The 27,992-nt window shown below is 37.4% G+C and overlaps 1 protein-coding gene across 1 annotated transcript; it reads left to right on the top strand.

The window, feature by feature from the left end:
* Positions 1–46: 46 nt before the first annotated feature.
* On the top strand, positions 47–27,671 carry LOC125653611 (protocadherin Fat 4-like). The gene is made up of 20 exons (XM_048883176.2): positions 47–271; positions 2,838–2,971; positions 3,169–3,482; positions 5,767–5,863; positions 6,530–6,768; positions 8,932–9,049; positions 9,169–9,411; positions 9,629–9,762; positions 10,639–10,735; positions 11,356–11,484; positions 11,649–11,783; positions 12,599–12,893; positions 14,615–15,121; positions 16,826–18,054; positions 18,176–18,452; positions 18,827–18,975; positions 19,957–20,164; positions 21,502–21,662; positions 24,652–24,867; positions 27,504–27,671. The coding sequence occupies exons 2-20, from the start codon at positions 2,968–2,970 to the stop codon at positions 27,602–27,604; spliced, it is 4,653 nt and encodes a 1,550-aa protein (XP_048739133.2). The 5' UTR covers positions 47–271; positions 2,838–2,967; the 3' UTR covers positions 27,605–27,671.
* Positions 27,672–27,992: the final 321 nt, after the last annotated feature.

Genomic DNA, 27,992 nt, shown 5'->3' with positions numbered 1-27,992 from the left:
TACTAGTTTAATCTATATACAGTATACACTTTATTTTAGGTCATTTACAAGTAACAATAACAAACCCTTCGGAACCAATTACAATTTTTGTCAATGACAGTCTTCCATTGGGATACGAAATTTTCGATGTAAATGCAACAGATACATCACCTATTGAATATGTCTTCCCCTTGACCTCGAGTGATTTCTCTGTCAATATATCTACTGGATGGATTTCAATAGCTACGCAACTGAACTTTGAACTCCAGAAGCAGTACAAATTTGACGTTGTGTAAGTATATTTTCATAGAAGAATTTGCATATCATTATTATCACCATTCAACTTTTGGAGAATTACATTCGAAAATTCGGATTCGCTAGCAATCTGATAATTGTAAAATAATTCTGAAAGTAATTTCAACTCGCATTAAATCAACGGTAGCCCCCCCCCCCCCCCCCTAAAATTTTCAAATTTAAGGTAAATCGTGGTATCTTATTCAGAAGAATGTACCAAACGATAAAAGAAGTGTTTAACGTCCCTCTCGAGAATCTTTCACTTGTATGGAAATGTCACAATTGCCGGCAAAGGGCTGCAAAATTTAGACAGGCCTATGCTCGGCGCTTACGGCCTTTGAGCAGGGAGGGATCTTGATCGTGCCACACCTGCTGTGACACAGGACCTCGATTTTTGCGGTCTCGACTCATCCGACGGAGCGCCACATTTAGTCGCCTCTTACGACAAGCAAGGGGTACTGCAGACTTATTCTAACCCGGATCCTCATGGGACCCATTAAATAATGAAAATGATCGTATAGGTGTGTTCTTGACAATGGTATAGCAAGTGAAATATACAACAATGATTCGATGAATATCATATATGTGTAGTAAATTGTAATACATATATTTGAATATCATAACCCTCGTTAAGAAATGAATGTATGTCACTTCAATAATTGAGAAACATTGAAGAGATCATTTAAAAGACCGCGGAATATTAAATGGCAAGCTGCGATATTGAATGTCAAAGCAATTGGTGTCACAATGAAAAGGGCAGGTACGATTCGGCACGGACGACCGTAAGAGCACGGTGAAAGTGTTAATCATACGAACAAACTTACTGACAGACAGGGCAAAACAATATGCACCCTAATTCAATTGTGAGGGCAAAACAATTGGAGACACATACAACATTAGATATTGATAAATCATCATTTGACAAAATATATACCTTCACTGATCTTTAGGATGAATTTCTTTCATATTTATTGGACGCGTTGAGAAGTGATATTTTGTATGCGACATCGACAGAAAATATGCATTCTTTTAACACACAGAAATGTGGATGCTGCGGCTCTTGGTTTTGTATCTAGGTTATTTTACAGTCACAATGTTTTCACACCAATTCCTCTAGAAGCAGAGCTCGTGGTGGTCCGGGTTAGAGTAGGTCCTCAGTACCCCTTGCTTGTCGTAAGAGGCGACTAAATGAACTGATCCTTCTAACCGAGGCCCGTGTCACAGCAGGTATGACACGACAGAGATTATCCCTGCTCAAAGGCGGTAAATATCGAGCATAGATCTAAATTTTCCAGCCTTTTACCGGTAATGATGACGTCTCCATATGCAGTGGCGGATTTAGAGGGGGGGGGGGGGGGGGGGGGGGGGGGGGGCAGCCGGCGCCCCCCCCCCCCCTAAAATTTTCAAATTTAAGGTAAATCGTTGTATCTTGTTTCGGAAAATGTAGTAAACGATAAAAGAAGCAATAATTTCTTCCACTCAAGGAGAGAAAATAAATGACAAAATCCTTTGATTTCTTGAATTACTTTATTGGAAGAACGTAATTTTTTCCAAAAAACCCTTAAAGTTTGGATCGTTTCATTAATTTCACCTTATTAAAATGATAGAAAATAGTACAAATGACTTAATAGGAGAAATATTTCAAGCCCTGTGAAATCCAGGAGCTTCCGGGGGCTTCGCCCCCTGAACCCCCACCAGGGCTTCGCCCTGGACCCACTGCCTCGTAAAGTGGCGCCCCCGTAACCACAATTCCTGGATCCGTCCCTGATGAGTGAAAGATTCTCAAGTGGGACATTAAACAACTATTAGAGCAGACAGAGACTCCCCATGCAGTGTACTGATATTGTATTGAAAGCATTATGCATGAACATATCGAAGCTGCGTTGGCAGAGTCGCTTTAAAACTTCAAGTCTCGTTTTGTACTTGCTGTGAACGTGTTTGTGTGTACCTTATTTCTTTTTCGGAGTTCTTTCCAATACATAAAAGGGAACGTGGCGGATCAGCATATTCACAAGGTGTAGAAAGAAATGTGCCCTTGTGTTTGGGTTTTATGCACATTGTTGAATTTGATGATGCAATATGTATTGGGTTATGAAGTGTTCCATACTATTTGATATTTCCTCATTTCTCCATGTTTTGAGCAAATGCTCGAAATAGATGTGTCATCTACGAAGTGGTAGCTCGCTAATTGTTGCTCAAAGTACTTCTTGATTGAGGTTCCCAGTCCCCATAGAAGTAATTATAGTTAATGTACCAACCACTGGTACAGGCCTGATTCTCAACTCTATATAAACCTTAAGCGATCAATAGGCTGCAAAGTGCACGCGATATTCACAAACTGATCACGTGTACAAGTCGCAAATAACACACGTGACTGCTGCACGTGTTAATACAATGTCAGAAATATCGTGACTTCTTAGGTAAACAGGTTTGAATTCCCAAGACTTCTCCATTATTGATTGATTATCATTGTTGCGAGTTTTATTCAAACTATAGACTTATTCACATCATTACATTTCTGGAAAAGTTTTGAATTTATCATGTTCCCATCTTTGAAATTTAAGGGCTAGAGAAGTACTTAACCATTCCAACTTTGACGAGGAATCATTCATAGTGAACATTCTACCGGCGAATGAATACGCACCGCAGTTTACGAGCTCCATTCTGAGTGTTAACGTAACTGAAAACGCACCCATGGGTAATTAATATGAAAATGACGAAAGCATAGTTCAAAATATGTAACAACACTTTAGTACTGAGAAGTATCATGCACTTTAATCAAAATAAATACATTTAATAACCGAAGCTATATTGCTTCTGATTTTGATGTCCAGTCAACATAGCATAAAATCTGGACAGTTCAATTTAATCATCCAATTGTTTTTACTACTGCAGATACGTTAGTCACTTATCTGGCCTGCAATGACACGGACTCTGGGACCTACCCAGGGTGCACTAACATATCAATCATATCCGGTGACGACATATCAGAAAAGTTTAAGATTGTCGGCAATCAGATGCTAACAACCAATAACGCTATAGACTATGACGTCATGACAACGAAGGACTTCCGCTACACACTGATCGTAATAGCAACAGATACCCCATCAGTGGGCTTTGTAAGAACGGGAACAGTGACTGTTATTGTGACAGTGGATCCTGTGAATGAGTTTGCGCCCTCTATCGGTGGAACACCGCTCAGTACGACAGTGAGTACATTTCTCTGTAAGTGCAAGGCATTATAGTACATGTAAGTACAAGAACCGGTGATTTTGACTGCACTGACAATAGTAAGGGTCTTTCATACCAACCTTTAATGATAAAAACAAAAGGAATGAAACGAGATTTTACTCAAAACTTCAATTCGACATAGCTCTAACATTCTTTTTTCGTCACCCAACACACCGGGCTTTCTGATCTGGCATTTTCATTATCAATGGTATTGATTCACCATACAAATGAACCTCATCGACGCATATAACTCGAGAGAATTTGATAGTTTTTCGCGACCACTTTTCGGCTCATTCTCTTGTTTGTCCTCGTGGCCATGATGGACGTTCATTCCGGTATCCCGTTTAGGCAGCTAACTTAAAGTTTGCAAGTCAAAATTTGAATATTTGAAGAAAAAAAACACCCTGATCTCTTAATATTATGATGCAGTTTTATCAAACATAAATATGTTAACACCAGAAAGGGTAATATCATTTCATTCAGTCAATGCAAAACAAAGTAATTACCGGAAGTGACCTTTTTAATCAACGAATAATGATAACGCTGGAAGATTGAAAATGAAACCGGTTGAGTTATATTTTGTTTATTATACTATTACTTGTGTGGATATTTACTCATATTTTGGATAATATATAAGGGAATTTATTAAATTTCACTCTATACAATTGCAATTCATACTTAACTTCGTTGATATTCTCCCCTGTTAAGAATATAACATGACCCTTGCCTTGTTACCTCCTCACAGCAATAGTTATGAAGGGATAAAAAAATGAAGATAATTACTAGTGACCAATCTCATAATCCTATAAAGAATACAGACCGCATAAGAGCGCGAGGTGTTTTGATACGGGTTTTCAAACTGCATATGCGTTTCTGCAGGATTGCCGTGAATGTATTTTCTAAAGAATTTCTAAAATTAATGTAATACGTACTTAATTTGGGATTCGAACTTTTTGAATATTTTTTGTCTGGAGAAGAATTACGTTTCATTTCTTAATTAATTTCATGATGATAAATCTCATAGTTCTTTGGCTAGAGGTTTCATTCTATATTGGTTTAGAGATTTAACAGGTGCGAAATGCCAGCTGCTGATTCATCTGACTTGCAGAAATAATATTTTTATATAGAGCCTTATATGACTATAGATAACCACTCTAAAGCACTACACACAATGACAATGATACAGCATGCTATAAACGCAGTGAAAGGAAATTACAATAGCATTAAGACATAATATCAAAACAATGCTAGCAAAACATCAATAATATAAAGTATAATTGCTAAAATTTAAAACACGCTTTGCATTAAGAATATCCCATGCCATACAATCAAATGATGGAACATACAATAGTGGAAATAAATATACACATAAAAAAGTCATGTTAAAACTGGTGGCAATGAAACCATAAAAATTTAACCACCTATACAATTAACCACTAATACAAGAAATGATACAATTCGCTTTTTTTTTTAAATTTCCATTGGGTTCCAAGGTTATAATGTGCAGGTCAACAGAAGGAAATTTTCCCTATACAAGATTCAAGTTACATTCACACAATTGACGGAATGGTACCTCAACATCAAAACTGGGAATCCATTGTCTTCCTCAATTGTTATCAAACTTTTATCAATGGAATCTTGCAATGAGATCTCTCTCCCTGTTTGGTTTGAAACGGAATGTAAAAAATCAACTTGAAAGGTGACTCCTTGAATATTATTTTCACTATATTTAGTATTATTAAATCTCATATACACTTGCAATGAAGTTATTTTGCATCGAGATCAGTGCTTCTCCTGGTTTTTAACTTCAAAAGGTAATGAAATGAACGGTCGTTTTAACTGGCATATAAACTCCTATATATAAATGCCAGTGCTTCTGATTTTAAGGGGGGTAGGGATGCTGTCCTATAATATAGCACGCTGCGAGGGGATACATACTCCTTGATAGGCTGTTGTAACAGCTTCGTTATAAAACTTAGATACTCGAATACCAACAAATACAGAAGTGATTATACGTTCCTCTCTTTATCATGCGTATTCCTTTCCTCTATTTGACCCCCCCCCCCCCCACCTTCCCCATAAACTTGTTAGGTAAGTTCTAATTGCAAACGAATTGAATATCTATAAATTACCGTCACACCTGATCACTTTAATTCCTTTGTATAAATCTGTTCTCCTTTATCACGGAGAGCGAGAGGAGTCTACCTCTAAATAACCACAGAATGTCTGTTCACTTTTAAGATATAATTGCATTTTTTATAGATTCCCGAGAACTCCCCAGTTGGTTGGGAAGTACTTATGGTGACAGCTACCGATGATGACGCAGGCAATCATGGGGAGCTGGCCTATCGAATCACAGGTAACATCTGTAATTTAGTCTCCATTTAAACTCAATTCGCATTTGGGTTTTTTCACCAGAGCGTTCAAATGTTCCGCATATATATATATTAAAGTATCGTTTATCAGATTCACTTACAGTTCATGTGACAATAAAGTGTCATCTTTTTTATTGTCATGATACCGGTACATATTATTGGGTCCAGTTGAGCTTTAAATTACAGATTTTATTCAAACTTTAACATTTTTTTGTCTTCTGTACTTGATCCGCACAGATATACATTGATATGCAAAATAATAATAGTAAATAAATAAATAAACAGATACATAAATAACCTCCATAAAAAAACGTAAAGCATACTCAATTGTCATTTCAAAAATATATTTTTGGAACTAAAGGTATTTATCATGCTATGCATTCTGATTTGTGATATACTGTTTTCCTGTAAAAGACAATTTACAGAAAATGTCTACTGCTTTTTATTTGTATTTTACTTAATATTTATTCAACTATGTACCGAGTTATCTGCCTTTGACAGAAAATGCCCGCGTTATATTGTAGACTTCTGGTGATCTCGATCTGCATGATTTTTACAAAACTTTTAAACGATTTTTCAGCACATGCACGTTTCGTCGTGAAGTGGTCACACTGATTGCTTCATCTATTTATTCAAATTTCTGTTTGTAGGTGGAAATACGGGCGATGTATTTTTCATCTCGAAGACTGGGAAGATATACACGAAGAAAATATTGAATTTCGAAGACACGACCTTTTATGATCTCACCGTACAAGTCATGGACGGCGGGCTTCAGTCTACTACGACGGTAGTAAGAGTGACAATAGCGGACATTAATGATAACCCGCCAGAATGTTCTCCCATGAAGCATACGCTGACTGTAAATGAGACACTGTCTATTGGAAGAACGGTAAATGTAATATACATTGCAAAAACTCAATAACGTACAATGCCGTTACATACATACGTTACATTACGTCAGTGACATCATTACACTTAGCCTACTTTCATTATGAAAGGTAATTCATTTAATTTCAAATACATTAAGTTCGAAAACTTGCGAGTTTGTTAATTGCCTACTCTTTTTTTTTAATTAACAACCCGCGAAACCGAAGGTCTTGTTAAGTTTCCATGGTTAAAGAAACATGAATATTGAGAGTTCGAGCTAGACCGGTAATTATCGACTAGATGCCGCGGTATTTGTTTGTTTCTCTCGCGGTATTTGTTTCTCCCGCGGTATTTGTTTCTCCCTCGGTATTGTTTCTCTCGCGGTATTTGTTTCTCCCTCGGTATTTGTTTCTCTCGCGGTATTTGTTTCTCCCGCGGTATTTGTTTCTCTCGCGGTATTTGTTTCTCCCGCGGTATTTGTTTCTTTCGCGGTATTTGTTTCTCCCGCGGTATTTGTTTCTCTCGCGGTATTTGTTTCTCCCGCGGTATTTGCTTCTCCCGTGGTATTTGTTTGTTTCTCCCGCGGTATTTGCTTCTCCCGCGGTATTTGTTTGTTTCTCTTGCGGTATTTGTTTCTCCCGCGGTATTTGTTTCTCCCGCGGTATTTGTTTCTCCCGCGGTAGTTGTTTGTTTCTCCCGCGGTAGTTGTTTGTTTCTCTCGCGGTATTTGTTTCTCCCGCGGTATTTGTTTCTCCCGCGGTAGTTGTTTGTTTCTCCCGCGGTATTTGTCTTTCCCATTCCTTCTCTAGTGTTTAGAGGACGTTACAGTGGGTCATAGTGAAAGATAACAACTACAAGTGTGATTACATGAAAGAAATGTAGTGTTCGAAAGTGATGTACGAAATGTAACGAAACATACACGCGGTAATGAGAGACATCGTTCATTAGTTTACAGTTTCTCTTCAACTCTCACATTCACAAAGTACAAAATACTAACGAGAAATCCGGCTTTCAGTGAGCAGTGTTTTCAGAACTTTTCTTCCATCGCATTCTTTATATCCCAGAGAACTCGAAATAAAAGACACCACATAGTCGTTCACTTCTGCTTCATACTTAGATATTTTATTGAAAGTAGATATTAACGGCAAACTAACAGCTAGACTTTATGACAAACGGGAGGGTTTCAGTTTTCCATCGTCAACGTCCCATATTCATGCAGCAATATTCCATCATCACCAGCATGTGGTGTTTATATCTCTCAACTGATTCGATACGTAAGAGCTTGTTCTGCATATGGTCAGATTTTAAATCGAATTAGGCTACTGAAAAACAAATTGATGGTGCAGGGGGTTCAACAGTCTCGTATAAATTCAGCATTTCGCAAATGCTGTGGTCGTTCTAATGATCTAGTTTACCAATTCAACCTATCATTGGGTCAAATGCTGTCTGACATGTTTCATACCGAATGTTAGGCTGTTCTTGGCACACTGATTTTGACTACGGATGGCTCCCTTTACCTGATCAAGATATAGGACTCACGGCGGATGTGACCGGTTGAGAGGGGATGCTTACTCCTCCTTGGCACTTGAACCCACCTATGGTATATCAAGTGGTCCGTGTTTGCCTAACTCTCTAATTTGTATTTCTTATAGGAGTTATGAAATCATAATTCGTTATCTTCACCTTTCGTTATTAAGATGACAGTTACATGTACATGTAGTGAAGTCAAAAGTCAGAGAAAACAATCGCAATCACAACTGCGATAACCTGAAAAAGACACACCCACCGGAAGTGGTGCATCATATACATGATAAAAAATGGAAGATACAGTGTATATACCGGTATCCTCACACTAAGGGGCTTACATTACTACTGTCACGTGTATGTACCGCACACTACGGAACGTACATTACTTACTGTCATATTTATACATTATATAAACATGACTAGTACAACAGTCGGTACGTCACAAAATTCTGTCCACACAAATAAGATACATTCATAAAAATAGCCATCATTATGCAAATGATTGTAAAGCTAATGCAACATTTACATCACAAAATGCAATTTATTCAAACCATAACTTTCCTTTTTAAGTTCCTTCAAACAATGGTGAATTAATGCACTTATAAAAACGCGTTTGCAAATCGGAATTCATGATTTATCTGTCTTGTGATTCTGTTAGATTGTCGCTCTGTCATGCACCGATAGAGATGTTGGTACAACATTGGGCTACAGTATCCTGTCAGGTGATCTGGGGGACCTGGAAATAACATCAGCAGGAAAAGTGGACGTCAAGCGTGGTAAACTGCTTCATTTTTTTAAATTAAGTCCTGTCTAGCAAAGTACAAAATGTAACCATGCCTAATTATGTTTTAATCATGACAAAATCTAAAAATGCCATTCATGTTTGCATCAACAGATTTGGCGTATGATGAGGGAACGTTTATTTACTTCTTAACAATAGAAGTTACAGATGGTGCTCACACCGTGTCTGTCAATGTCTGGATCAATCTGCAGCCTGTAAACGAATTCACACCGCGCTTCAACCCACAGACTGTAACCATCGACGAAGACATGCTACCAGGAACTGCGATAATAAACTACACAGCCACAGATCGGGACGCATCTCCCGATAACGTCGTTTCATATGCAATATCGGAAGGTAAAGACTAATATTGACGCAAAACCAACAAGTGCAATGTATGTTCTGGTTAAATGCATTTGTAAATTTCAAATTTGAATCCCTCAATCCACTGAAACACAACACTGATGCAATCTTGAATATCTGGGACTTGATATTGCTGCGAGTCGTTATCTAAGTTTTCCATTGTAGAACATCCTCGTATATACCCTGTATTGACGTGTAGATTGATTTTCAGTGCATAACGGCCCTGCAGATGCTTTTCTAGTGGATAGAGTCACCGGTAAATTATACCTGTCACATCACCTGGACTATGAGGCCGTCACGAGTTACCTTGTCGTCGTAACTGCAGCCGACAGTGGAACCTTTAAGGTACATGTACAATGTTCTGGGGAAAATAACAAATGAAATTGATCGTAGATTAATGTATCTTTCCTCTATGATTACCCCTTGTAATAATTCGGTTATGTTGTCGTAAAACTTCTGTAAAACTTATTTCCGGCAGTCAATAAGAGTAAAGGTTCAATATGTAAATAAAAGTAAGACGTATACATTAAACCAGAGTACAAATATACATTGATAAAAATGGGAGGAGTGGAGTTTGTGGACAACATTACATATATATTTCAAGAACTTGGTATTACTTTATATTCGATTGCTTTCATCATGAATTGCCCATCTGTATGAAAGGTAAAGATGATGAATCTCATAACTCCTATAAGCAATAAAAATAGAGTTGGGCAAACACGGACCTCTGGATATAACAGAGCTGGCATCAGGTACCTAGGAGAAGTAAGCATCCCCTGTCGACCGGTCACACCCACCATTAGCCCTATTATCTTGATCAGGTAAACGGAGTTATCCGTAGTCAAAATCAGTGTGCCAAGGACGGGCTTACAATCGGTATGAAACACGTCAGACAGCAGTTGTCCCAATGGTATGTCAGGGAGAGGCCTAAAATAGGGTGTGCCTGCTGCCTAATCCTGTTCATTTTTTAATAAAATATTGTTTAAATTAAATGATATGTTGTATGTGACGTGTATGCCTACATACTCTAGAGTACTGGATATTAGTAGTGCATTATATTACAGTGTTATGTATATATATAGATATATATATATATATATATATATATATATAAGTGACAGCTCCACTCTAAAAACGTGTTTTACGAAGTTCTCAGCTAGAAGACTTTATACAATCTTTTTGAAATGATTATATTAAAAGGAATTGTCTTTTTCTGAACAGGGGACCGGAACTGTCACTGTGTCCGTTAAAAACACCAATGATAACGCCCCCTATTGTTCTAAAAGCGTCTTCAGTGTCACTGTGTCAGAACTAGTGGGTAAGTGTTACTGTGTCAGAACTAGCGGGTAAGTGTCACTGTGTCAGAACTAGTGGGTAGGTGTCACTGTGTCAGCACTAGCGGGTAAATGTTACTGTGTCAGAACTAGTGGGTAAGAGTCACTGTGTCAGAACTAGTGGGTAAGTGTCACTGTGTCAGAACTAGTGGGTAAGTGTCACTGTGTCAGAACTAGTGGGTAAGTGTCACTGTGTCAGAACTAGTGGGTAAGTGTTACTGTGTCAGAACTAGCGGGTAAGTGTTACTGTGTCAGAACTAGCGGGTAAGTGTCACGGTGTCAGAACTAGCGGGTAAGTGTTACTGTGTCACTGTGACAGAACTAGCGGGTAAGTGTCACTGTGTCAGAACTAGTGGGTAAGTTTTACTAGATGACACTTATTTTATTCATATTATTGAATTTATCCAGGCATTGGTTTATTTATCAAGATGACAAGGACTGGGAAATAGAGTTAGGCAGATAATGCCCATTGATACTTTCTCCTTACATATCAATGTATATCTAATTCGTAAAAAATATACAACATTTATCAATGACTGAACTAATCATCAACCATAGCAAAGGTACAATATAAATGAATGTGATGTGAATTCATTTTTGACAGTTTCTAACACAGTGGTCATACGAGATTTCGGATGTGTGGACCGCGATAATGACGTCATTTCCTACTCTATCCGTCAGTCACCTGATGACAATACCTTTGACGTATCCTCAGGAAAGCTTACAGTCAGGGGTAGGGAATATCATTATCTAGCCATTTGTCCAGCAACCAAGTATCAAATTTAATATAATGGTCATTGTAATACATAAAGTATAAATCAATAAATACGCTACGAATTAGATTTGTTGTATATTTTACATATTTATGCCCAGCAGTAATGAGTATTTCAAATGCAGGAAAGCTGGATTATGAGACAGCGTCGTTCTATCGTATTGACGTGTATGCCTCCGACAACAGATTCAACACCAGCATAAACGTGGCAGTGAAGTTGATCAATGAAAACGAAGAACCACCCCAATTCCAGAACTCTGGTCTCCCCCCTTCTCTCTCTCTCTCTCTCTCTCTCTCTCTCTCTCTCTCTCTCTCTCTCTCTCTCTCATTTAACCAGGATTACATATTTAACGATAACGCTAGTTTTCAATATGGTCCTGCATATAACATACATACAGACAGATATTAGTAAATTAAACACAGATTAAAAGAAGTAGAATACATATAAACTTAAGAAATAATTATGAATGTAAGATAAATAGAATACAAAATGAAGCTTAAAAAGTATGGTGATAATCTCTAAGATAATTTCTCTTAAAACACGCAACACTCGTTGAGTTTCTTATATTTTGACTCAAGGCATTCCACACTGTGCTCCCTGAAATGCTGAAAGATCTTCTATAATATTCTGTTTTTGCCCTGGGTATATACAATATATTTGAATAAGAATTTCTAGATTGCCTCTGACTGACTTCTGATACATATTTAAAAACATTTAAATAATCTGGCATTAAACCATGTAAAACTTTATACACTAAAATTACTTTTCTATAGACAAAGTAATCTGATAGAGGTAACCAGTTAAGTTCTGTAAACATGACATTAGATGTTGTTTCAAAATTTCTGATGTTAAGAATTACCCTTGCAGCTCGTTTTTGCAATATAAAAAGCTTATTCACATTTTCAGCATTTCTTGGATTGCTCCATATAGTACAACTCCATATAGTACAACTCTCTCTCTCTCTCTCTCTCTCTCTCTCTCTCTCTCTCTCTCTCTCTCTCAATTTGAACTCAACACAAATGTGAAAATTTAGGAAAATAAGTTACAATGATTGTTTTTATAATATATCAACAGTCATTTCAAGTATGTTGAATGAGGACGCAACACCAGGAGACACCGTCATCATTGTGACGGCCAGAGACCCGGATGATGACCCATTCACCTACCATTTTCGAACAACTTATCCCAATTTTCTCTTGGATTCTCAAAGTGGCAAAATAATATTGAGTAAATCGCTAGATAGAGAGAAATGGTCATTATATGAAATTCACATCGTAGCTTCAGATGGATCACTGCATTCAACTGCCACAGTTCAGGTCACGATCGGAGACATAAATGAGCCGCCAAGATTCAACAACAAAAAATATGTGTAAGTAATACATAGGTATAAAAACGTACTTTCTGTAACTCATGTAGATAGTCCCATGTTGTCAATTTTTTTTCCTTTTCTTTATCACCCGCCATTCAACAAACTACATGTACCATGAAAAATTTAAGATTCCGAAAAATATTAATCTCATATTACAAATACAAATTAAGGACTGATTTAATGAACCAAGACTGTTAAAACTCCTGTTACGTCAACTTGTTTGTCATTAGCCTTTCCCTATTTACACTAGTGTAGCGGTTTATAATTTTACTGATCACTTCTGAATGTTTCACTGTTCAAATGTTACAGGGGTTTCAACAGTCTCGTTTAAAGTGAATATTTCGCACATTCTATTGTCGTTATAACGATCTGGTTTGTTAGTACAACCTGCCATTAGGTCAAATGCTGTTTGGCGTATTCCATACTAATTGTTAGGCCGTTCTTTGCATACTAAATTTGACTACGGAATGCTCTATTTACCTGATCAAAACATACATGTAGGACTAGCGATAGGTGTGAGAGATCAACAGATGATGTTCACTCCCACTCAACACCCGATTTCTCTTCAAGTGTGTCCAGTGATCCATGATTGTCCTACTCTTAATTTTATACAGTAAAACTCTGATATAGCGAATTTCTGGGGACCCTCCATAAAAATTCGCTATAAGCGTAATTGGCTATACGTTTATAACGAATTCATAATTCATATATAACGAATTCGTTATAAAACTGATTTGTTCTACATGTATACCAATTACATAAGAAAGCAGCAATCGATATACTTGCGTTTGTATTGTCTTTAAGAGAAATGGAGCATATATATTTTCGAGAAGAAATATTTTTATACAAGAAATATACACATTGATTAATATATGATAATTTATCTTGATGGATTATTAAGTCATGCAAGAACATGTCGAGAGAGAAATGTCAACAAAAGTTTGCGAAATACATACATGTACAGTCTATTGCAATTGTCATTTACTTGTTGCTTTACACGAATAAAGGAGTGTACGATACAATAAATGCAATCAAACTTCAAATTTGATTAACGAGAATAGTAAACAATACCGACAATATATTTGCTAAACGTATGTGTAAGTATTGTCTTACGTTAACATTTTGTTGTTGAAAAAATACAAACAAAATTTTCGCAATAAGTGTGGATCCTTTATATCAATGGAAGACGATTGTTAAAAATCACAAAGAGTTTAGAATGAAAAATAAATAAATAAATTCGTTATAAAAGGTGATTTTTATGTTCATTTTTAATTCAAGGGGAATATGAATTTACTTCGTTATAAATTCACTATATCCGTGTTCTTTATAGACGCATATTTTTATATAGAATATATAAAGAATTTGCCGGGGAAATCGTTTTCACTTCGCTATAGCCGTAATTTCGCTATATCCGTGTTCGTTATATTCGAGTTTTACTGTATTATTTATAGGAAATATGAGATTAATCACTGTTCGTTATCGTCACGTTTTTATAAAGTAATAGTGAAATGGAACGTTTTATTTGAAATTATTTTAATTACTTCTTAATATACATAGATAACTTGTATACACTGTACATATATAACTTAATTTAAAAGCTAGTGGTGTCCCTATGTCTATTGTCGAACTGACGAAAAACATCCAACAAACAACAGAACTTAAGAGTTCAACTGATTTTCAAAATCGTACACTTATAATGTGATGAATAAACTCATTTTTAGGTTTTATATCAACGAAAACACAGTCTCCGGTCAAAGCGTGGGAACAGTGTCAGCCATTGATCTTGACAGCAGTGGAACAAATGGACTACTCCACCACAGCATTATTTCTGGAAACGATTTGTCCTACTTCCAGATTAACTCATCTACTGGAGAAATTACCGTTTTCATTCCATCTGATTATGAAGAAGCTGAATCAGTTCTTTTAACTCTCCAAGCTACTGATCAAGGCATTTCTTCAAAGTTTGCTTTTTGTACCGTCACGATCTACATCGCAGACCTTAACGACAACGCCCCGACGTTCACGTCTTCCGTTATACAAAAATGGATTGCAGAAAACACCGTTGTTGGCAAGTCAGTAACACAGATCTTTTCAACAGACTCCGACTCATCCGTCAATGGTAACAACAGATTCACATTCAATTCTGTCTCCAATGTTCCCTTTCAAATCGATTCTGAAAGCGGAGTAGTGACCGTTACATCTCCTCTGGACAAAGAAACATTGGATAAGTATGTACTACAATAAGAAAATTATTTTTTCTTATTATTTGCCTCTAGCTCATTCACGTTAAACTCCGAGTAAGCTTTTCTAATAAAATAACGCCCGTCGACTGTCCTCTGTCACCTCTCGCCAGTTCACACTTTCGAATTCATAACCGGAGAAAAATGGCCATAATATATTCTTAGAAGAAAGAGACACGGTTTTATCAAAATGAAGGACTCGTTCCCTTTCCTTTCCAATTTGTTTGTAACATTTAATTACATATATTCAAACTTGGTATAGTAACAAATTCAAATGATAATGCCAAAGTCCAAATGGGAATCATAATTAAAATCAAATCAAACCAAGATCGCAATGCTTGCTCTGAACCACTTACTAAATTCGAGGTTTGACAAGAGACGTCATAATAGCTGATTTTCCATCTGATTTTGTCAACAAAATACCATAGCCACACTCGACAGTTTACTCAATACATCAGTTTCGAGATACATCCGAGTTATATCCCTTTGGAGAGTGGGACAAATATTCATCCCTGCATAAGTGAATTTGCAGAGTAAGTTTATCATACGCAATTTCATCACCCGATTTTGACTGATACAAAAACTGAGTAAATGATAAGTATTCGAGAAGTAATTAAATACTTGGAATTCTTATTATATCACGTTTTTTATTCATTGCTCCTACCTATCATATCTAGGATATTACTTGCAAATTGACATTGTATTTATGTTTCCACTTTAGTAAAACATTTCTTTTGATAGTATTTTATAGTTTCTACATTAAATATTTAAAGAGAAGCCACTTTTAATACATTTTATCATTTTTCTCACTGACTGTAGGTCCACTATGTCCCACTTAAGCATTCAAAGTTTCACTTAATGTACCTCCTACACAGGAGAGCTCTAATCTCGAAACCGGTATATTGAATGATGTGTCGGCTTTTTCTCGTTCTTCTTGAACGATTGCATGATTCTCAAAGAAGTGTAATTATGTACTGACGCATGTCAAATACAGTTGAAATCTTTCTGGTAGTATTTATAATTTGTATCTATGGTTTATACACAATAAACAATTATGACATCTACACCTGACTGGAGCATGCTACTGTGGTTATACTAAGTAGCATGCGGAACACCTTGATGGGTTTGGTTGTCTTCACGTTCTAGTCTTTGGTGGTGCTTGGAAAGTATGAGGAGTTGATCACCCCCTTTGTTGTTATCGGTTGTTGGCGCTTCAGCCATTATGACGTACCTGTATTTCATTGGTGGTGTATTTTAGCAGTTTTGCACTGGATTAAGTAAAGAGAAAATTTGAAATACCATCTCCTCAAGAATCAAATTAATCTGCGAACACTTTCGTGTGATGTATGTTGAATTTCGCTTAAACCGAACGTCATGAAAGTTTAGAAATCTATAGGAATATTTATGAAAAGATTGTTGTCAAGAACGACAAACGTAGGATTTGTAATATTAGAGCAGTTCCTAGTGGTGTATATTCCAATCAAAGTTTGTCTAGTCGATAATCCTGGATTCATGGAGATTATGTTATATTTTGATAACCTGGTTAAACTATAAATAACGACATGAATAGGGCTGGAAGGAATTTTAAAGTTTTACACTAGTAACGTACCAAATTATAAGCATCTATGTTTAAACTAGAAAACTGTTGCAGCTTAGTGGCCTCTTGTTTGAATATATTTCTAATATTTTCAGACATACCATGGTGGTAACGGCCACCGATAAAGGATCGCCATCTTTGACTGGTACTTTAACCCTGGAGATCTATCTCACTGACGTGAACGATAATGAGCCGAACATTGTAGGAATGTACGACACTGCAGTTCCTGAAAATGCATTGCAAAACACCATAATATTTACTCTTACTGCAAATGACGACGATGCTAACGATTTTGAAAAATTTAACTTCACCATACTGTCCGGAAATATTGACTCTTGCTTTAAGTTGGATCATATAACAGGAGTCTTACAAGTGGCATCAAATCTAGATCGAGAGCGGATAGAAAAATTCGAATTAGTCATTCAAGTTGCTGATAATAGCAGCCCTTCCAGGTCTTCATCTGTAACGACAATGATAACGATTGAGGATGTGAACGACTCAAATCCCACTTTCAAGAAATCTTCATATGCCTTTTCTGTCGACGAACACGTCGTCTCGTCTACCACTGTAGGCATCGTTGAAGCAACAGACAATGATAGGGGTTCAAACGCCGAGCTAATGTATAGCATAGCAACTAACTGGAAGGGCGTCACAGACATGTTTGGAATAAATGAAACTTCTGGACAAATTATAACATTGGGAGATCTGGATCGTGAGTTGGAATCAAATTACTTGTTATGGGTCCGTGTTCGGAATGTCGGATCTCCACCGCTGTCTGCGGAGGTCACTGTGAATATCACGGTTAATGACATAAACGACAGGACTCCATTGTTCGGTCAACAAGACTATTCAACATCTGTACTGGAAAGTCTTTCTATAGGGAGTATGATTTTATCCGCTTGGGCTGTAGATCCTGATGAGGGTTTAAATGGAGAAGTTAAATACGAACTGGATATGACTACACAGGAAGGTTTACTCGCAGACTATTTCTTCGGGATTAGATCTACTTCTGGTGAAATAATTCTGAAAAAACTTCTTGATAGAGAAACATATCAAAACTTCACATTCACCATGGTAGCTAGAGACAGCGGTGAGCCACCCAAGTCTTCGAATGTAAATGTGACCATTTACATTTTAGATGATAATGATAACAGACCACTATTCTCCCCCGAGTTCTATGATTCTGAGGCTTCTTTTACCGAGTATTGTGACGCATCCATCGCATATGTTACAGCTGTCGACGCTGATATTGGAAACAATGCCCAAGTTAAATATGAAATAATACCAAATGCAAGTCCTGTTCCATTTGTTGTGGATGATGCCGGTAATGTACATATTACCATAAAGAAATGCTAGTACTTGAATAATTCTGAATGTATTGATCTATATGATTATTAATGACAATGAATGGTCCATGTATTTGTATATTGATGACGTATTTGTAGGAGTTGTCAGGTCGAAAGGAGAGCCAACGGAATCAAAGTATGTCATCCAAATAGAGTCGTTTGATCGAGGAACTCCTACTTTGACGTCCGTTAACAATGGTTTAGTTAGGATTGATATATTTGATCCCGAGAACGTTGTAATCACATTTGATCTCGAATTGGATTTGGTGTCCTATTTATCAGTAGAAGATGATTTGGTTACTCAAATACAGAATGTGTTGGCGGCAGCGTTTCTCGATTCATATGTAAAGCGCTGGTGTATAGAGGACAAAGTTCAGTAAGTTTTGCATTACTTTTTACTACTTTGAGTTCATGATTATTGAATAAAGATAGTGCAGATTAAACTTCAAAACTTCAGGTGTTTGCAAAATCAAATATGTCGCGATCTGTTTCACTTCTGAGGATAAATGTATTTGATCCTTAAACAATGAGTATTAAAATGGCTAGAATCCTGGTGCACAATGTAAGAGGCTATTACTTTGGTGACAAAATACATATTTTTCGCATTAATGAACTCCTCCCAGACACCTGATCCCACCTTTAGTATGTCAAGGGATCTGTGTTTGCCTAACTTTTAATTTTGTATTCCTGATATGAGTTATGAGATTGATCACTGATCTCGATGGATAATTCCTTATTTTTCTGTTTCAGGTCGGTCCTTGTTCATGTATATGGAATAAAGAATGGTATAACAAAAACCGTCGACAATTTGACTAAAGACAAAACTTTTGTAACTAATGGCGAATTTATCAACGTTCTTCAGCTCAGTCCAAGTAAAATTCCAACGATTGTAATAAACGGTAAATTCATAGAGCCATCCTTTCCATGCCCCCCCCCCCTCCCCTGTAATTGGAGATACAGGGCATATAATTTTTGGGTTGTCTGTCTGCATTTTAGTATATTTATCAAAAAAAACCTTTACCATCTACTCTGAACGTTTTTTAATGGTTGATGATTAATAGAAGCCTTCATTAGTAGAGGTGGAATTTCCCTATCCCACACGAGTAAATAATGAAGGATTATTTTCGCACATTTTACCTACAGTTTAGTGCATAAATTTAGGAGCTTAGAGAAAAGTCTAAATTATCAAAATCCTCATTTGAACTTCGATGCAAAAACTAATCAGATAGGCAGAAAGAGCATAAGTGTAAACTAAAAAAAACCCAAGGTTGTCCATCAGAAAGCTATATACATTAAAATTTAAAGATAACAACGCAAAATATTTTTCTTCACCGTGTAACGTAAATATTCACCGTGTAACGTAAATCATGGAAAATATTTGGCGTCACAATGAAATGACATCGCAGCAGTGTGAGACAGAAAAATCTCACATGGCTGTCTCACATGGGTAAAGTCGATTTCACAATGGTGATAATATGAGAAAGGGCTTTCCTATAATGTGTACATGTATTCTTGACCTTAAGGTTTGACTTACTTTTGACAAATCTTTATCTTTATCATAATTTACACGGCTTTCATATTTAACATGTGTGCTCCTTGTGAAAAGACCTTTCTTTGGGTACCAGAATTACTTTGCAGCCGTATGGATGCATCAGTGTTTCAAACAAATCTTTTTTGTCGTATTCGTCATTCTGTTGCTAGAGTGTTATCATAAGAGTATTTGGGTGTGTATGGGTGACCTTGATATGAAATAGAGTTTTCGAGGATGAGGAAAATTCGAAAAAAATGAAATGTGCGTGCGTGTGTGTGTAGCACGATGATAATGATTATGATGTTATGTGATGCATAATCTGAGAATTATTGTTTTGAATTTTTTTTAGAGAAGACCTGGGATAGATACAAGATAGAAAAGGTTGAGCCATTTGGCGATAAACTTATTTTTCCTCCAGCAACAACAGCACCCCAAGTGAAGGATGACGATGACTTGACAATTGGTCTTGGAGTATTTTTCGCACTATTTACCGCTGTTGTAGCTGTTATCATCATCGCTTTCCTAGTCTGGAAACGAAGATGCTGTCGCAGAGAAAAGTGAGCATCTACATCACTTACTACTTTAGACAAACTAGGTTAAAATATCGAAGCTAGCTATAGTTTTGTAATATTTAAGACCATATGGACCGCGGGTATTGGTCCGGATAGCTCAGTGGTTAGGGCACTTGACAAGTACATGTAATGCTGAAGTCCTGGATTCGATTCCAGGTCAATCCCAAGATGTCATCTTTCCTATGCTACATTTGCCGCCAGTAACCTGTTTTCCTGTCAAGGACGAAAATAATCTTCGGTCATGTGTCTTCCGAGGGTGAAAACAATTAAAGACATTTCTGACTTTTTCAATTAAAAAAATCTTCCTTATTTCTCCACGGTATGATGAGCTCTTGTATGCTTTTCAAATGTGATTGAATTTGATATTGTAATAATTTCAAGATATTTCTCTACTTTGCTACGGAAATATCCCTTTACAAAACTTTCTGTAACACACAAGAGATAACTTTACATTTTTACCTGCAACAACCAGGAACTATCAAAATATGCTAACTATATAAAACAGACATGGTAATATCCCCCAAAACAAAAAACAAAAACTAGACCGCAAGTAAAGTGTACGTGAAATGTCACAAAAATTATATATCATTGAGAAACGTCGCGTGTGTCCTTAGAGGAGGAAGGGAGTGAAAAGAGGGATATATGGACAGTGGATATCGGTCCGGAAAGCTCAGCGGCCAGAGCCTCTGGATAGTAATGCATGGGTCCCGTGTTTGATTCTCAGTCCAGTTCAAAATTTTCTACTTTCCTCTACTACAGTTTTTATGTTTTATTCTAAGACGGAGGTGAAACCTGGTCACCATTATCAGTTTGTTTTTATATCACACACCATTTAGGATGAGCAATGTCTTGTCCAATTGCTGTGACTCATTTTCATACACAAAAACCCGATGATGTTGCAGCGGAAACTCTAAGGCCACAAAAAGCAAGTTCTGTTGTGGTATAAGATATTCTATAGTACAGATGATCTTTACAATATACATATTAGTATGCGCATGCGTATCGATTTCAAGAAAATCAGGAACAAAATACATATTTTTCATCAAATGTGGTAAGATTTAAATTCGTGAGACTTTGTTAAGAATCTACAGTTATGTTTGAATGAGTGTAGATATGGTTTCTGTGCATTGTGACATTACATACTTGTAAATTGTGTATTTTCTTGTGGTTTGAAATTCGTGGGAGAGAGGCACTCACAACATCCACGAAAACGTAGTCCCCACAAAATTGAATAAACCCACCGTCATCATTTCTGCCTCCTCTAACTTCATTGAATATTGGTGAACGTTTACTGATTTTGTTGCTATATGTCTTTCTGATAGGAACGTTGATAATACAAAGAATCCCAGAGTTCAAATCATCGAAATCAGAGGTGTAGGTGGAAGGTCTTCTCTTGAAGAATGCGGGATAACCAGCGGCAGTAATATGGTCCCCAAAGCCTCACATTCCTCTATTTCTGTTGTTTCACCTCTAAAAGGATTGGGTAAGTTCTCATACAAGTTTTTCCAATGCTAGTTTTAACTATTCGTCTTAAATGGGGCTCTGAAATTATCATTTATCATGATACCGTTATCATCATCACCATCATCACTGCTATCATCACCATATTCTCTGTGTTCTTGCGGTAATAGCGAGTGATCTGAATGAGTGTTCCTGTAGTGAACTCAAAAAATTAGGACAGGAAAAATTAGAGTCCGCATATATGACTGTCATTTGTCTTCTCGCAAAACCTTAGATTATAGAATTTTGTGGATTATCTCATTTTCACTTTAGTCTCGAGGTCCCCTTCACGATATAGCGCGCCCCGGTGATTAGAAATGAGGTTTCATTCATGGTTTTACGTCATAGTGCAAATGATACAGTGGGGAATGTAATTCCGGAAACTGTACAACAGAAAATACAAACTTTGGTTATTGAGCAGCCACTCACGTCGAGTTGAAGGTATAGGAGTTTCAACAGTCCCGTTGGAAGTCAGCAGTTGGCAAATTCTATGGTCGTTACAACGATTTACTTCGTCAATACAACCTATCATTGGGTCAAATGTTGTCTGACGTATTTCATACCGATTGTTAGGCCTTTCTTGGCACATTGATTTTGACTACAGATAACTCCGTTTACCTGATCAGGATATAGGGCTCACGGCTGGTGTGACCCGTCGACAGGGGATGCTTACTCCTCCCAGGCACCTCATTCCATCTCTGGTGTGTCCAGTGGTCCGTGTTTGCCCAATCTCCCTTACGCATAGCTCTTATCCTTAGACGAATTTGGCACACTGTTTTTTCCCTATAAGAACTCTAAAACTTCATTGTTATTTCGGATTTCAAAGATTTCGGTTAAGTATCACTGAGGAGACATTATTTGTCGAAATGCGCATCTGGTGCATCAAAATTGGTAGGTATAAGTTTTACATTGATCACTGCTCGTTATCGTCACTTTTCACCGTAAAACATGACGACCCCCAACCCCCAGCATTGCGTTAGATTTACTGTAGCGTTCTCTCTCACGGTGAAAACCATGTTACTTCCTATGACAGACATCGTACATATGTCTTTAAAAATAATATATGAAAATGAGTTGACTTCAACTGATCATAATCACCTTGATAAATATTAGGCTTTTGGGTATCAATGCATTATTTTAATAAAAATATCCCATATGGATCATCTAACTGGCAAAACAATTTATCTAAATTTGTTTACAATATGCGAATGCTGAAATGTTTAATCACTGTGTAAATGATTAAAATTCTGTACAATATGACAATGCTTTAATTTACTCCGTGAAAAGACTAATTCCCACCGAGAGAGGGTGAGTATATTCCAAATCAAAGGTTTCACAATGAAACTCGACCTTCACTTCAAAGAACAATCATTCTATATCGGTATTGGTAAGAGGGCTCACAACAGGCGATATACTGTAGGACTGGTCTTAGAGAAGGATAATGCGTTTTAATTCCGTTAATGGTATACAAACTTTAACATTTTCCTATTTGCAACACCGTCAATAGATTAATTGTAAGGTTATTTATACAATCAACAAGGTCTTTTGGCAATGGTGACCATTCAATTGTACATGCATGTAGCAAAATTTGACTCTGACGTTAATAAATAACCACAATCGTATTATTGACGTAATATTGTCTTCGACTTTTGAATGCGTTTTAACATAAGATACCTATTCCGTATTGTTCAATCATTACCCTGTATGATTTAAAATAAAGTAGCACACACGTAGGTATAGAGAAATCCAGAGCCGGGACATCTTTGTTACCGGGAGGTCGTGGGTTCTAGCCTCAGTTGTGTCTCTACTGATTCAAACCAAAAACGAAAGAAAGGAAACGAATGATTCTTTGGCAAAAGATCTGTCCCCGACAGGCGTGTTCACGATCCCTCAACGTCTAATAGATAAACAAAACTTCGAGTTTTGTTGATTGTTTGATTGAATATTGTTTATCGTCCCTCTCGAGAATCTTTCACTCTTATGAGGACGTCACAAGTGCCGGTGAAGAGCTGCAAAATTTAAGCATATGCTCGGCGCTTACAGCCCTTGAGCAGGGATGGATCTTTATCGTGCCACACCTGCTGTAACACGGGACCTCAGTGTTTGTGGTCTCATCCGAAGGACCGCCCCATTTAGTCGCCTCTAACGACAAGCAAAGGGTACTGAAAACCTATTCTAACCCGGATCCCCACAGGATTACATGCATGTTATTGATAAATTAATACATCAATTTTAGCAGATTATTTCCGCAATTATTGTATCGTAAATAGCCCAAAATAAATCGAACAATACAAAGAACTACTACATGTATACATACATGCAGCTTTTTGATGAGTTAATCCCATAAAGGTGAAATCACAGGGATGTAGGCTTTCGGTCGATTAATCCTGGCTTGTTAAACCGTAGAACTTTGTTTTACTCTATGTCTTGAGGTTTTAGTAAATGTTGAGTAGCTGTTTGATAGTGCTAACAACAAATCAGGCTTCATCAATTATAATATTTAATAATTCATTTTTTGCAAACATTGTGGTCTTGCATTTTACTTTATTACCTTTCTATAAATTTGGCCTTTCATTATGAAGGGTTAAGATAAAGAACAATGATCAATCTCATAACTCCTATAAGTAATACAAATTAGAGATTTGGGCAAACACGGACCCCTGGGTATACTAGAGGTGGGATCAGACAAACATGGACCCCTGGATATACCAGAGATGGGACCAGGTGCCCAGGAGGAGTAACAAATATATCAAGATTTTGGTATCGCTGATTTATGCTTACTAACGTATTCGGTCTGTTTTCTGTTTTTAATGGGAATATTTCCTTTTATTTATTGTCTCTTTTCCATTCATTGTCAAACCATGATGATTTGATTCGTGTTTATGCAGTGTTTCTCGTATCTACAATAAGTACATCTATTAACAAATGGTTTACTGAAAATCAGTCTAGTTATCTTCACTATTTATTAATAGCTTTCCAAGGAACAACCGTCGACAAAATGGCTTCACGTGGTCCTTACATCAACATTCCATCCACAGAGAGTCCGGATGTTTCGGTTTCGTCGTCCAGAGACGATTTTAAAAGCATAACACTAAGTCCATCCTTAATTGGCAACACGATATCAAATGTCTCCACCCCTCTTCCTACGAAACCAGCCTTACCATATCCCAAGAGAGGGATTGATTTTGGTGAGAAATTTTCAACAACAAAAAATTATATGTATTTTAATTTAAAAACGTTGTTGTTATTTTAAAATCTTTAAATTCAGAGTATATTACATCTGACAAAGATTAATTGTATATTGTGTAACGTCTCTCGAGAGAATCTTATATCGAGACGGCATCATTGCCAGGGAAGGGCTGCAAACTTTAGACCCATGCTCCGCACTTATGGCCATTGAGCAGGGAGGGATCTATATCGTGTTACGCCTGCTGTGACACGGGACCTGGGTTTTTAAGGTCTCATTCGAAGGACTGCCCAATTTAGTCGCCTCTTACAACAAGCAAGGGGTATTGAGGACATATATTAACCCGGATCCCCACGGTACTTTCGGTATTGGTAACAATATAAGAAATTCTAGACTAGACTATAAACCTATCCTGGTAGCCTAGTGATTTGGGCTTCTGAACCGACAGCCCCAGGTTTTGTTTTCGTTACCAGTGGCGCGTCAAATCCATTCGTCTGCATTCCGAGATCGATACACTTGCAATCTGACTAAAGTACATACCTATATTATATATAATATAGGTCAGTACTTTAGGCAGATTGGATTCACCTGTAAACATGTAATCATGTCCATGCACAGACAAGTTATTATCCACTCATTACTTGGCATCACTGTTATCAGGCCCGTATACCAACTACCCCTACTTTTAATGACAGATTATACAAGCCCGTAGTATGGGGAGGGGTCATATATCTTTAACAGATACTACATGTAAATGTCTGCTGTTAATTTTGAAATTTTCATTGAAAGGAGAGTTCCTCCACTTTTGTTAAAGAATGGCAAATGAATGAAATTGGGGAATAAACTAAACTACCGCTAGCTGTTCACAAACGCCGTCCCCACTAAACTACCGCGACCTGTCAACGAACACCGTCAACACTAAACTACCGCAACTTGCCCGTGAACACCGTCACCACTAAGCTATTGTGACCTGTCCACCAAAACCGTCACCATTAAATCCCCGTCACCTGTCGACGAACACCGCCACCACTAAATCACCGCCACCTGTCCATAAACACACCATCACCATTTAACCACCGCCACTAATCCACGAACACGGTCACAATTAGACTACCGCGACCTGTCCACGAACACCGTTACCACTAAACTACTGCGACCTGTCCACGAACACCGTCAACACTAAACTACTGCGACCTGTCCACGAACACCGTCAACACTAAACTACTGCGACCTGTCCACGAACACCGTCAACACTAAACTACTGCCACCTGTCCACGAACACTGTCAACACTAAACTACTGCGACCTGTCCACGAACACCGTCAACACTAAACTACTGCGACCTGTAAAGGAACACCGTCACCACTAAACTACCGCGACTTGTTCACGAACACCGTCACCACTAAACTACCGTGAGCTATCCAAGAAGACCGTCACCACTAAATTATCGCGACCTACCCGTAAACGCCGTCACCACGAGATTACCGCAACCTGTCGACGAACACCTTATCAACTAAATTACAGCGACCTGACTTAGGATACCTGCCCATGAACACAGTCATCATTAAACTACCGTGACCTATCCACGAACACCGTCATCGCTAAACTACCGTGAACTCCTCACGAACACCATCACCGATAAACTACCGCGACCTGTCCACAAACACCGGTATTGCTAAACTACCGCGACCTGTCCACGAACATCGTCACCGCTAAACCAGCGCCACTTGTCCATGAAGACCGTCCCCACTGTGACCATTAAACGAGCGTGACCTGTCCATCATTCGATATTCAGATTTACTGCTTGCATGACATAATGCAGCTATAGGGTTCCCTGTAGCATGTTTAGTATTTATGATATTGACAGAGCAATACAACAATTTACCTTAATTACGAGTCGTATATCATTGTGCCAGTTATGCAGATTTCAGTTATCTGAAATTAAAAACACGCACAAAATAGTAATACATGATTATAAACATCCAGTTGATAACAATATAGTTAGATTAATAAGAGTATCAATCAACCCTTTACAACAAACTGCACGTTAGTGTTTCCTGCTGAATAGAAATTGCATGGTTGGGGAAATGGTAGCCATTCAGCACAAACCTTTAGCACTCTTCCTATTTCACTATAATGTTTAGAGACAAAAACTGCCGATGTTTGATATGAAGATCCCGTGTCTTGAGTCATTTTTTTTCTTTCGAGAAACCTCCTGTAGATTCAGGTGTACATACATGGGGTCTTAGAGAGAGAGAGAGAGAGAGAGAGAGAGAGAGAGGTGGGGGGGGGGGGTCCGAGGTTGTTTTTGTACAGCTGCTCGGGTTCAGTCTCAGAACCGTGCAAATTCTGTATTTTTAGTTTGTACGGGAATGTAAAGGGCGCGTATAAATGAATAAAACTTTTACATTTTGTATATTCATCGACTTTTGCTTCCTCTCGTGTAGCGTGTCCCCTGTAAAAGTCCAATCATTTCCCCGTAATGTACTTTTTAATTTCTAGTACATTGAGGGAAAATGACTTCTTACTTTTGCAGTTATTACATGTAGCTGTGTTTAATAAAGATTAGATTTCTAGAATTCGAACATGTCACAAATATGTTAATAAATATATACATGCATTTTTTTTTCTTTCACAGTTACTGGTTGGGTTTATGAAGAAGATCCAGATTCCAAAATCAGAAAATGGGTTCGCACTCCTGACGGGGACCCTATTTTTGACAAGACTTCACATGAATGACTAATACATGTAGCTCAGAACTCTTGATATTTGATGAAATAAAACTGACGCCTATCTGTTTTTTCAATATGATTTGTTTTGTATAGGAATAGTTTTGGTTTAAAATGAGGATTGTATTTAGATTTTGCAGAAAAATAATTCATGATGCATTTTAAAAAGAAAGGAAAACGTTGCAAATTATAAAGCCAGAGGATTGTTTATAAAAGTATGACATTTGATCAAATATATCTTCTTCTTCCATATTAATGTTTTCATCCTGTGTTAGCCCAAAACTCTATTGCCAGGTTGATATGGCAGAGGGTATGTTTAACCACTTGTTATATCCACTTGGCAATAACATAAATAATGGAATTAAAAGACCGTGGATGAACATATTGTGTCCTACAGA

The sequence above is a fragment of the Ostrea edulis genome, chromosome 7, assembly GCF_947568905.1.
Source record: "Ostrea edulis chromosome 7, xbOstEdul1.1, whole genome shotgun sequence".
Classification (NCBI taxonomy): Eukaryota; Metazoa; Mollusca; class Bivalvia; order Ostreida; family Ostreidae; genus Ostrea; species Ostrea edulis.
This window is presented reverse-complemented; position numbering and strand designations above follow the sequence as displayed.

What these genes read in the sequence shown, in the direction of transcription:
- LOC125653611 (XM_048883176.2), top strand. An exon ending in CCGACAGTGGAACCTTTAAG is followed by an intron (nt 9,763 to 10,638) that starts GTACATGTACAA and finishes TTTTCTGAACAG; the next exon opens with GGGACCGGAACTGTCACTGT. An exon ending in AGGAAAGCTTACAGTCAGGG is followed by an intron (nt 11,485 to 11,648) that starts GTAGGGAATATC and finishes TTTCAAATGCAG; the next exon opens with GAAAGCTGGATTATGAGACA.